Source organism: Urocampus carinirostris, chromosome 7, assembly GCF_059441175.1.
Source record: "Urocampus carinirostris isolate Australia breed hairy pipefish chromosome 7, RoL_Ucar_1.0, whole genome shotgun sequence".
NCBI lineage: Eukaryota > Metazoa > Chordata > Actinopteri > Syngnathiformes > Syngnathidae > Urocampus > Urocampus carinirostris.
This window is the reverse complement of record NC_142355.1, coordinates 39867443-39880476: the sequence shown is the minus strand read 5'-3', so window position 1 is coordinate 39880476 and position 13034 is coordinate 39867443. Positions and strand designations below refer to the sequence as shown.

At 39.1% G+C, this 13034-nt stretch overlaps 1 protein-coding gene and 1 pseudogene across 2 annotated transcripts; both read left to right on the top strand.

Moving 5' to 3' along the window:
- Positions 1 to 5: 5 nt before the first annotated feature.
- ccdc34 (coiled-coil domain containing 34) lies at positions 6 to 9543 on the top strand. 2 transcript variants are annotated; one of them, XM_088340936.1, is made up of 7 exons: positions 6 to 108; positions 410 to 653; positions 1974 to 2091; positions 2171 to 2278; positions 2348 to 2506; positions 3957 to 4083; positions 8987 to 9543. In XM_088340936.1, the coding sequence occupies exons 2-7, from the start codon at positions 427 to 429 to the stop codon at positions 9157 to 9159; spliced, it is 912 nt and encodes a 303-aa protein (XP_088197062.1). In that variant the 5' UTR covers positions 6 to 108; positions 410 to 426; the 3' UTR covers positions 9160 to 9543. The 2 variants fall into 2 exon arrangements, with proteins under 2 accessions (XP_088197062.1, XP_088197061.1); XM_088340935.1 differs by having other exon boundaries at positions 16 to 108; positions 407 to 653.
- On the top strand, positions 5707 to 8464 carry LOC148363304 (general transcription factor II-I repeat domain-containing protein 2 pseudogene; annotated as a pseudogene).
- Positions 9544 to 13034: the final 3491 nt, after the last annotated feature.

Below are 13034 nucleotides of genomic sequence, written 5' to 3'. Positions count from 1 at the left end.
ACAGACGTGGCTTTGGTTCTTTGTGTGGTGCATCATGGGAAACATTATTGGAACCTAAATATGAAAGACCGAACTACACGTTTCTTTTCAGGAAATTTAAGCATAAACGTGAGTAAGCGTTTTACGTGAATATAAGTGTTATCCCTCCGTTAACAAAAATAATAGGTTTAAATATACGTAAATAATACCAACACACACAATAACACTTAACTAATTAAACACGTTGCTGATAACTATGTTAGCCAAACTTAGCTAACAACACATTAGTTTATATTTGATTTTGTGATATGTGATGGGTGACACAGGGAAAGTGGACCTGTTTTTGTTGTGATATTTGTTTAATTACAGTTTAATTTGAAACTGCGAATTTCAAATGGGAAGCCTTTGATGTGAATGTGTCCTGAAGCAGAATCAATTTGACGAGTAATGTCTGGCTGGTGGCTGGCGAGCGCTTCGGGGTTTGCACCGATAGACCTCAGCTCGACTCCTCTCAAGTCAAATGAGAGAAAAGAAGCTCAAGTTTCGGAATGTTTGGCCGACGAAGACGCGCTGCCCGAAGGCGACGACACATACTCCCTGCTGTCCCCCATCTACCACGAGAGTTATGAAAGTTCGGTAGACGACGAGCTCAGTTCTACTCAGCAAACGTCAAGGTCTCGTTCTTGGTTCTAGCTTGTAACTTTTATGTTGGCACAGCACAAAACAACAACCTCAGTAATTATCTAACTAAAGGAAACAAACTATTTGCACAAAAACCGCTGTACAATACAATAATACAGTGTCAAAAAAGGGAATAGGCTGAAGCTAAAGTTTACCCCTATTCCGTTTTCTTCCTTGTAGGGGAATCAAAGCAAAAAAAGAGAACTTTACCCCACAAAGGAAAATTAGATAGCAAAGAAACGACATTTTAAATTAGACTCTTACAACAGAATACACTAAGAAACTCTTGATATGTTAATCGTCTTTAGTATATTAATAAGACATATGGTGTGTGTGTTTTTTTAAAATATTGATTCAAACAAGGGACATTTTAATAGTCATCATCTAAACCCATAAATAAAAACCTCTTCGAAATTACTCCTTGAAGTTATGAATTTCCTCTGAGATAATAATTGTACGCTCTGTACAAAAATAATTGTTGACTATTTCTTTGGAGTTATTGTTTACTTGCTTTGTATACTAATAATAGGGATTTAAATTTCACTATATCTTCAAATTTTAACATTTTGGATTTTATAAACAGTATGTTCTTTAAGCGTTATGCACAATCCTAATAACTTCTATAATTGAATAAACTATTATATATTATTGCTCTTATAGATATATATCATAAGCCTGACGACCCAACTGGCCTCTTCATAAGAGAGTGATTCATTCCCGGATCATGCTTATATCTCGAGCAAATCTTCCCAATACGAAATAACCTCAAACTAATTTGTTCCTTTCCTCCAAAAAGCATCAAAGTTAACCCTAAACAACTGATCATTAAAAAGACATTCAAATAATAACTGGACATAAAAATACAGTAATACGATGAATAAGATGATAACAAAAATGTCTTTAAATGGCCAATCTTGAGTGGTAACGTCTGGAAATTCTTAAAACTTGAAATTTCTCTTGTGACTGGAAAAAAATCATCTAATTTCTCTAATCTTTCGTAGCTCGTATGTAGAAGTATCTCTATATTTAATTTATAGTTTATGTCTAGTAACATTTTTTCAATCCAACTGTAATGTTTGTGACCTGAATAAATGATACATTTAGAATTACTCTATATGAGGGACCAGTTGCATTTTTTACATACCAATTATATTTAGTTGCATTTCGAATTTCAATCAGGCCCTTGAGGACAAACATTACGTGGAAATGGCCCTTCGTGGAAATGAGTTTGACAACCCCCTGTTAAAGAGACTAAACATTCGAAATGTACAACTTGGTCATTACTTCGATATTTTATGGGTTTGTTTTTAAAGATGTGAGCAACAAAAAACCTCAGAGCTGACAGAACCTGAATCTCTCAGTCCATGGGAAATATGGCTGGTGAACAAAGCAAAGGAAGACCAGCGAAAAATTAAAAAGAAAACCGAGGAGGCAAGCTGACTATTTTTTTATACATTTTCTGCCTTAGTCTGATGAAAAGCTCTAATTTAAAAGCCTCCTTTCTAAGCAGGCGCGCTTACTCAAAGAAAAAAAAGAACAAGAAGAAAAGGAACAAATACAGAAAAAGATCATGGAGGAAAAAAAGATCAGAGAATGGCAGCAGCTTAAAAGAGAACAGGTCTAGAACACTTACACAACTGCAAAATGAAGCTGTCACTGATCATGTTTTTTTTTATTGTGATCCAAGGAAAAACGTGATCAGCTTCTGAAAATAAGTAGAGAAGAAGCAGAGTTGCGGCGGCAACAAGAAAAACAAAGAGAAGCTGAACAAAAAGCTCAGCAGAAGTACAAAGATTGGCTCCAGAAAAAGAACCAAGAGAGGATAGAAAAAGAAAGAAAACAACAAGTAAGCCTCATTCAAGATATTTCCATTTTATCTACCGTATTTTTCGGACTATAAGTCGCAGCTTTTTTTCATAGTTTGGCCGGGGGTGGGACTTAAATTCTGGTGGGACTTTTTATGTAAAATTATTAACACATTATTACCTGGTTATGTCATTTCACATGTTATTTTCACTCCAAACCACAAAGGGGGCGCTCTAGGCCTCTGTTGATAATCCAACCTTGCTGTGTTGTGTCAAAAAATGACTCACCGCATGAAAAGCCCCTCCCCCTAGCAAACGACACTCGTGCAAACGTCACTGAAATGACTTTATATTATTTTTGTGGAGAAATGTAAAAATCACTGTTTAGTAGTTGAAAATATTTACTTTGGCGTAATTAACACCACTTTTTCTTACCAATCGGGATACAAATGTTCATAAGATAAGGCCTCATTTCGCCAAAGTAAACATTTTTTTCTTGCTCAAAAGGGATTTCTCTACAAGGTGCAAAAGCTCTGTGCTTTACTGTTCTATTAAATTCCCCCAAAAATGAGATGCAAAAATTTTGAGTGACTTTTGTGCTAGTGACCTCTGCGCGCTCCTGCTAGGAGGGACATTTCATGTGGGGGGATATTTGTTGGCACAGCACCAGATATTCATTAAAAAGACCGAACAACAATGGCACCGGAAACAAAAATCATATTTTAAATTGTGAAATATGCCTTAAGAAAGCAGAGGTGACGATCAGTCTGTTGAAGAAACGTTGAAGCGGAAGGCGGAAGCCGTGGATTGTCTATCACTGACACCAAAATATGAAAATTGTACTGGATTTAGTGATTTGGAGTCAAGATGAAAGTCGAGTTATCCATATATCTTTAAACATCGTTACGTCGTCACTGAAATTAACAGGCATGTCAATCATGTAATATTGTATAACGTAAGTTTGTACTTATTCAGCCCGTTGTTCTTTTATTTATTATTGACTTTCCTTCAAAATGACATTTGGGTTGTTTTTTTGCATTAGGGTTTATCAAATAAATTTCCCCTCAAAGTGCTACTTTTGCTACGATCCCAAAACTACGTAACATCCTACATGCCCACCTTTCTTGTGTAAATATTGTGTAAATTATAACCTTATCTTCTTTGTTCCTTTATATTGTGTAAATTATAACCTTATCTTCTTTGTTCCTTTATCTTCTTTGTTTTCTTTTATCCTCACTGTCAAATGTTAAACTGGAGTGCCACGCCCAATTTCGTTGTCAAAATGCGTTTAACCCATTTTGTAACAATGACAATAAAGATATATTCTATTCGATTCTACTTTACTCTGGTGCGACTTATGTATGTTTTTTTTCTTCTTAATTATGCATTTTTTGGCTGGTGCAAGTTATACTCCGAAGCGACTTGTGGTCTGGAAAGTACGGTACTTTTTTGCCACGTTTTTCATTTTGAATCTATTCTTTTTTATAACAGGAGGAAGCAACTTTAAGGGAGGAGCAGGAGAAGGAGCGGCAGAGGAAGGCAGAGGAGAAATATAAGGAATGGCTGGCAAAAAACAATGAAAGATTGAAAACAAGCCCAAAACCACCCGAGCATTCAAGTGAGTGTAATCTGGAAATTGTTAGTTGCTTGATTACACTTTAAGTCAAAGGGCGGGGAAAAGTTTTGGAGTGGTGAGCCACATTGGGTAAAAAATAATTGGCAGAGGGGTGGAGCCAGGAGAAAAAAAAAGATTGATTGGATTTTTTTTAGGTTATGTGCCAATACAGTCTCGAACCGATACCTCGGCAAAACATAAGGTAAAAAGATAATGTAGACCACTCAAATTTTCTCATATCGTTTTATACATTTTTTATTTCTACCTTTTATTTTAACATTTACATTATGAAAAAAGGACAAAAAATAGACACACAATTACGATGTATGCATAAATAAACATGCAGGCATTTACATGTAGGTACTATATTTTTGTTATTTGTAAATAGATCATTTAACTCATTCAATGCCAGACATTTGACTCAAATGGGAAGGCCGGTCAATTTTTGCCATTTTGACTCCATTTTGAAGGCCTACAGAAAACTTAGTTTAGGACATATCAAAAGGAATTTTGAACCCTCATCTTTCATTAGAAAGAGAATGATGTTTTTTATCTTTTACTACTGTTTAGTAAACAAGAGTCTCTTGAAAATACTCTTTTCCAAGAAAACTGTTTGTGAAAGGGTGCATTTCAAGCAGCAGAACTCTCGTTTTTTCTTTTGCATTTGTGATACAGCTAATATCAAAACAATGCTTTCCATAAACACAAAGATACTTTGCTTGCAAAATGACGTTTTATTGCAGAAAAACTGATCTAATCCACTAACTTTGCAAAAACCTTTCAGCGTCTGATTTTTCCGGTGACCTGAACGCAAATTCAGTCACTCAGGGGCCGCTCACACACTCTCAATAATTGGATGGATTAAGCTAGTGTTTTTCAACCAGTGCGCACAATAGTGTGCCGTGAGACCTTGTCCAGTGTGCCGCTGGAATTTTCCCAATTTTATCTTTCCCAAAAAATCAGCCCATTATTTTGTATTTTTGCTATCTTCAGACGAGGAACTGTAATCTTCCATATCCATATCAGTAGGTGGCAGCATATTTTTATATACTTTTTATACACTAATTATCTGCTCATGAGGTAGCACAGTACATTTAATTACTTAAATTGTTTAACAAAGCGGTTTAAGATTGCACTGTAAAAAAACAAATAAAGCAGATCATTCTTTTTTGTTTTAAGTATTATTTTATTCTTTTTATATACTAATTATCTGCTTATGAGGTAGTACAGTGAAATATTTGACAACTTAATTTTCAAACACTTTCGACGGACGGTGTGCCTCGGAACGTTTTTGTAAATAAAAGTGTACCTTGGTTCAAAAAGGCTTGAAAAACACTGGATTAAGCAACACAATGTGTAGACCACATATGTCAGAGTCAAGGCCCGCGGGCCACATTAGGCCCGCGAGAGGGTTTTACCTGGCCCGCGTGACGATATCAATATATTATTAGATCCAGCCCGCTGCAAGCCAGCATCCCGCAGTACGCATCAATACTACATTTCCCACAATGCAACGGGGACGCGCCGAGCGGGAGCAAAGCGGGAGGCGGTTTGATTTATTCAGCAGTCGATCAGCAGCAGTCATTAGCATAACAGCAAAAATTAGCCCACAGATACCCATCAACAATGGCTAAACGGAAGGTGGACACTAAAAACCGGGGCTTTCAAACAAGGTGGGAGTTGGAGTACATGTTCACGGAGGTAGCTGGAAAACCTGTGTGTCTGCTATGTGGAGAAAGTGTGGCGGTGATGAAAGAGTATAATATTAGACGGCATCATGAAGCAAAACACACGGAGAAAACCAAGATTCTGGACATAGAACAAAGGCTACAGAGGGTCGAGGAATTTAAACGAGGTCTCAAATCTCGACAGGGTCTGTTCAGAAAAGCCCAGTCACAAAGCGAGGCTGCTGTCAAGGCCAGTTTTATTTTAGCAGAGGAGATCGCCAAATCAGCCCGGCCATTTACCGAGGGGGATTTCATCAAAAACTGTATGCTTAAAGTCTGTGACGAACTTTGCCCAGGCAAAAGACAACTTTTTTCAAACATCAGCCTGAGCAGAAATACCATTGCTGATCGCGTAGACCTGTTGTCTAACAATCTAAAAGAGCAGCTTGTTACAAAGGGGAACGATTTCATCGCATATTCCCTGGCTGTGGACGAGAGCACAGACATTTCTGACATTGCCCAGTTGTCAGTTTTCATCCGCGGAGTGGACTCCAGCCTCAACGTGACAGAGGAGTTGTTAGTGCTACGTCCTATGCACGGCACAACTACTGGACATGATTTGTATGAAGAGGTCTCAAGATGTGTAAACGAGATGGAGCTGTCTTGGGAAAAACTCGTGAGTCTGAGAACAGACGGAGCACCTGCGATGTGTGAACACAGGAGTGGACTGGTGGCAAAGATACGGGAGAAGATGCAGAAGGAAAACGTCACATGTGAGCTGACAGCTTATCACTGTATCATACACCAAGAGTCCTTGTGTGGTAAAGCCTTGAAAATGAAAGATGTAATGAGCGCCATCACATGCGCAGTTAACTTTATCAGAGCCAAAGGGTTAAATCACCGCCAGTTTAAGTCATTTCTGTGCGAGTTAGAAACGGAGCATGGTGATTTGCCCTATCACACTGAGGTCCGGTGGCTAAGCCAGGGAAAGGTGCTGCGCAGGTGTTTCGAGCTTCGTGAGGAGATTTGTTTGTTCTTGGACAGCAAAGGGAAAGAGACAACACAACTCCGAGACAAAAGGTTTCTGTGTGAAATGGTTTTTCTGTGTGACATTACGAGCCACCTGAACGCAATGAACCTGCAGCTGCAGGGTCGGGCTTGTGTCATCTCTGAAATGTACACTACAGTGAAAGCTTTTCAAGCCAAACTGACTCTGTGGGAGGCACAAATGCGGAAAGAAAACTTCAGTCACTTTCCTAGCTGTCAGACCATGAAAGATGAGCTATCTACCAGTGTTTTCCCGAGCGCAGAGTTTGCTGATAAAATTATTATACTCGCTGCTGACTTTCGACACCGATTTGCTGACTTTGAAGCACAAAAAAGCAGGTTTGCACTGCTCAGCAATCCATTTGCCGTTGATGTGGAAAGCTCACCGCCAAACCTCCAAATGGAGTTGATTGAGCTACAATGCGATGATGCGCTGAAGGCAAAATACGCAGCAGTGGGTGCTGCGGAGTTTGCGCGCTTCCTCCCCGACACAATGCCCCAGCTGTGCACCCAGGCTGCTCAAACATTGTCTATGTTTGGCAGCACATACCTGTGTGAACAACTGTTTTCCTTAATGAAACTGAACAAAACATCACACAGAAGTCGACTTACTGCTGAACACCTTCACTCAGTTCTGAGGATTTCCTCAGCTCAGAGCCTGACCCCGAACATTGATGAACTTGTGCAAAAGATGAAGCACTGCCAAGTATCAGCGTCAGCCTCAAACAAGTAATGTAGAGTTGTAGTAATACAGTACTGTATATAAATGTATGTAAATACAGTAATAATACAGTAATGTTTCCTGTGCAATTACACATTTGAAGTTTTTACTCCGTTCAAGTTTAAAAGTTAAATATGCACATAAAGAAGGTCTTGTTTTTTGTTGTTCCCCTCGGGAATTTTAAAGCTTTATTGTCTATGTTGACTATGTTGTTTTTGTTTGCCGACTCTGTCCTGGGAGTGTTTCTTGTTTTTCGGCTTTTCATGGAAAATAGATCTTGATGTGGACAACAGTCTTTTGATAAAATTGTCTCCTATTTAGCAGAGAAAATGACTTTTGATTGTTATTATTTGTTAATCAGTAATTCCTTTTTTTCACACTAACCCAGAGAAAGCACAGAAAGGAAAGTCAATGTACATTTGAGCAGGACAGATGAGGTCCAGTGTGTTGATTGCTATTGGTTTTAAGTAACAAGAGATTTTTGCACTTTATTTTATTGTATTTCGAGGCAATATTTCTTTTTAATAATTTCAGATGATTGAATGATAGAAAATGGTTATGAGTTGTTGTTATGAGTTTTTTATATAAAGGACATTTGTATTTTGTGCCTGCTGAAATTAAAAATGACTGACATGATAAGTCATAAGAAAATATTGCTTTATTTATCCAATCATATTGTAATATATTTGTTGTGTTTTCAGTAGGTTAAATCTTGGTTTCAGTAAAGATTGGACAGTCCGGCCCTCGGCTTGTAGCCAAATGTTTTATTTGGCCCTCCGTCCATTTGACTTTGACACCCCTGGTGTAGACAAAGATCTGTTCGAAGCCATTCCCGCCATCTAGTGGTGATCTATCGTATTAAAAAATTTCCCCGAGGCTTGATATTTACTAATCAGCAGTGCTGATGATTTTTTTGAGTAAAATGAAACAGGAAAAAAATGCATTTTTTTTTTTTTTACCTTTTGGCACTCAGAGACAATGCTTTTGAAAATGTCTTTATATGTCTGGGCACTGAATGAGTTAATGAAATTGGTATTGAAACTCCCTAGATTAAAGCAAAGTCCCTTTTTAAAGCACTTAATCCTATAATGTGCATTCAAATTTCCAAAATGAAATAGTTTTTGTGCAAGGAATTTAGAAAAAGAGAAAAACATTTTAAATATTGGCGTTGTGTGCAGTACACATACATTTCCTCATGAAAAAAATGTTTTTTTGGGGGATGATTTATAAAGGCAAACTGGAGACAAGAGTGGCACAAACTCAACATTGTTTTAAAACTCGTAGAACTTTTATTTTTTCAACATTATGATATTTTTAACATTTTCGGTTGGCGGCTCAGATTAATAACCCCATGTGGTTCCTGGGTTGCAGTTTGCCCATCTCTGCTTTAAATACTACATCTGTGTTTGTATTTTTTCTGGTATTGAGTGTATTGCATTATACATGTTACATCCGAATGATATGCTTTCAGGTCCCTGGGTATTGTATCCACAGCCCAGCTTTTACAACCCAGTCCCATGGAAGCCCATTCACACGCCCCCTCTGGAATCAGCCCCCGAGAATGTACCAAATGTGAAGGTTCACAAATTAAGAAGAAGAGAACAAAGATCAGTACTTGGATTCACACACAGGACACGAAGATGACAACCCTACCGTGTGAATCATATTGTCGAAAGCAGTTTTCCACACAATTTTCAGTGGTGTGCAAAAGTCCCAAATTCAGATTACATTTCAGTTTCATATCATGTTTTTAATGACGGAAACCTGTCCTATTCAGACTTAGAAAACAGAAAAATTCTTCATCTGGCGTGTCTTTACTTTCACCTCTGAAATTTAAAGGTAGTCATTCACTGGCAAAAAACACAGACTGGTAAATTTGTATTGCCCGGACTGGAATTACTTTTTAAACTTGCATCAAGTTTCCCCTTACATTAAAAATTTTTTTTACTTTGTCTTGGCAGAATTCAAAAAACATTCTATAAACCTTTAATTGTATATGAGAAGAATAAAAAAGTGTATTTTGCAGTTTTTTCAGGGCTGAAGTAGTTTTTTAAGGATTTGAACTCATAGATAAGTTTGGAGGAATGGTACACTACACCCTGGATTTAATGGATGACCAAAAGTGTTGAAATGTGTAACATTTATAGTTTAGTAGACACTCAAAATAAAGGGAAAAGACATCAATATATTTTGAACTCACAAAGAGAACAGGAGAGGACAGTACCCAACCTTTATATAAGTAATTCCAAATTCCTGTTCCAAGATGTCCTCCACCCAAGCCTTTTTTAGTAATCTCCTAGGTTACAGTAAGCAGATCATCCCAAAGTAGTGTGGTAATCAGAGAATAGAAACATGATTGGTCAATGACACATGACTTAATCATATTTTTATTCAACTTTGGTACTTTTGGCTGTCAGAAAGAGATTTATTGCTGTATTGCTTGATCAAATAAAAAAAAGAAAAGAGACATGTTCATCTCATCAGCTAACTCTCTGAAAAAGTTGGCTTCTTGGTGACCTTTTAAGATAGCTCATTCGACTAATTAAATAAGTCATTCCCTAAACCAGGGGTCGGGAACCAATGGCTCACATGCCAGATATGGGTCTTTTGCTGAGTACCGTAGATATGGTTCTAAGATTAAATTACACACATGCTAATCTCTGTAGCCTTCCATTTCTGTTAAGCGTAGAGTCGAATCTAATGCACGCACAGCCAAGGTAGCGATAATTCAACGGAAGGTTTGGTCCAGTATATAAAGCGCATACTCATTACAGTTTACAGTCGAGGTGTTACACCAACAAACCCTGTTTTGGCTGTATTTCGCTAAGGAATTCCTCACATGGAAAAGAAAGCCCACAATACAAACTGTAAACACCCAGAAATGCCAGCCGATCACACAGCAATTTGATTGGGTAGGGGGTAGGGATTGGCGGAGCTATGCACACACCGCACTTCTCTCTGCCCAGCGCAGGGTGCAACGTCGTAAGTATCCGCGTTTGCAGTATATTGTGACGTTTTTTACAAAAAAAACCTCTTGCTTTCACCTCTTTTTAAAACCATTACTTATGGAGAAAATGAAGGTTAAATGAGCCACAGCAATCTTGCGTAAGGGAGTTTATAGTGATTGTATCTGTTGATATGGGACACAGGCTATGTTATCAAATCATGTCACGTCACACAGTGAAATAAAGGGCACTGAAAAATGTGATTTTGTCTGGAGAGCCGGTTTGGCGGTTAGCAAAGTATTTTTCCATTACAGCTCTTTGGGTCCAAAAGGTTTCAGACCCCTGCCCTAAACTACAAGCAATATTGCCAGTATTCAACACGCATCATTTTATTTAAATACATTTACCCGAGGCATGTGTTTGAAGCTCAACCCAGCTGGGGATTGAAAATAACAGATGGAAGTTGACCAAATGATTAGAGCATCAATCAAAAACACTAGAATGGACAAATGATTAGCTCCGTCTGCCTCACAGGGTTGGGATTCAGGACTTTGATTGGAATTTGCAGATTGTCCTTGTGCCATTTTGGACTTTGTCTCACTTTGCAAATAGGTTCACTGAAAACTCCAAATTGCCCACAGGTTAACAGTGATTTTCAACCTTTTTTTGAGCCAGGGCATGTTTTTTACTTTGGAAAAAATTTGCGGCACACCACTAACCAAAAATGTTATAAAATGACACTAAACAGTATGTTTAATTACAATATAATTTATAATACCCCCAGTTTTTACAGCACAGACACTTGACAATGACATATTTGCAGAAAACCAGGTGTCCCCTGCCCACTGATTGCTGGAATGGGCTCCAGCACCCCCGCAACCCTACTGAGGATAAGCGGTGTAGCTAATGAGATGAGATTCATAAATGTTTTATAAAATTTTAAAAAGTGACATTGGATCATTTCTCACGGCACACTAGTGTGTCGCGGCACAGTGATTGAAAATCACTGCACTATAATATTGCAAAAACAGGATGTTTGGTGTCCTAAACTAACTGGTTTGTTAATATTTGAATTCAAGTTAGAGATAGAATCATATGTGGCCATGAATAACACAAAATATACAAGAATGAACATGTACTTGTTATAATCACATTCATGGACATCTTTTCATTGTCTCTACCGACTGCAGGTTCTATCCATTCATTATCTGCACCGCCTACCCTCAGCAGGCTTGTGGGGGTGCTGGAGCCCATCCCAGGAATCTTCGGGCAGTCGTCAGGGAACACCCTGAACTGGTTGCCACTCAGTCGCAGGGCACACAGAGACACGCAACTCACCCGTTCATTCACACCTAGGGACAATTTGGACCTGCCAGTTAACCTGACATGCATGTTTTTGGAATGTGAGAGGAAACCAGAGTGCCCGGAGGAAACCCACGCAAGCACGGGGAGAACATGCAAACACCACACAGGAGGCTTGATCTCATCACCTCGGAACTGTGCTGCACACGCGCTACACACTGCGCTGCTGTCCACAGAAACAAATAACCCCGTTTTGCAGTAAGTCTCTTAGGAAACCTTTATATGGAAGATCATTAAACAATGTTCACTGTCAAGACACTTCATGATAAAAACCTACGGATCAAACACCTGAAAACACCATCCTAGCACCCATATCAATTTGATTGGGTGAGGGGTAAGTGGGTGGATATCTACACACACAGCACACTCCCCACTTTCTCGCACGCACCTACTGAGTTGAAGGGAAATATGTCCGTAAAATTTTTGTTTACAGTATTTTGTGACAGATTTAGAAACAGATCTCTGCCTGCACCTAGTTTTAAAACCATTATTTACAACAGTGAAGTCATGTTTATTTTAAAAGCCCTTAACACAAGAAGTCTCAAATGACTTAACAGATTACTATTACTCCATCCCCTGATCCGAGCCCTACTGGATGCCATGCAGAAACATTGAGAAGGGGCCAAACATGAGGTAATGCACCTTCCAGGATGACCAGGTTGCAATGAATGTTGCTAGAGTATCAACAGACAGACATCATCAACATGAAATACAGGCAAAACGAGAATGTCCGGCTGAGAGCTTTCTGAGGTATGTTGATTCATGTCTTTTTCTTCTTTAGTGCTCCAGCGAAGGTCGGGGGAGGCGTAGGCGACAATCACTGTCATCTTGCCGTGATGGTGGAGGAAGCGAGCAGACAGTAGTCTGTCGCTTATAGGTGTCCAGCTGATGAGGGACCTCCGGAGGGCTTTTAGAATGGCAAGAGCCACACCGTAAAGACCGGTCCGACTCTCGGGGCCACTCCAGATGTAGCAATGGTTGCCAGCTATTGTTTCACCATTGCCTTGCCATCGTACTTCACAGAGCCTTGCCAGGGTGATGTTATAGCGACAGAGCTCTCGGGACAGCAGGGTGGCAGCTCCGGGGCGAAGGAGTGTCTGAACATGAACATTCCAGGTGGAGACACGGGTCTTACGACGAAGGTCGATCCGTACTCGTTGGTTGGGGGCAGGCTGGGGTCCGCTACCGTGTTGATCAGTCCGGCTTCTTGAT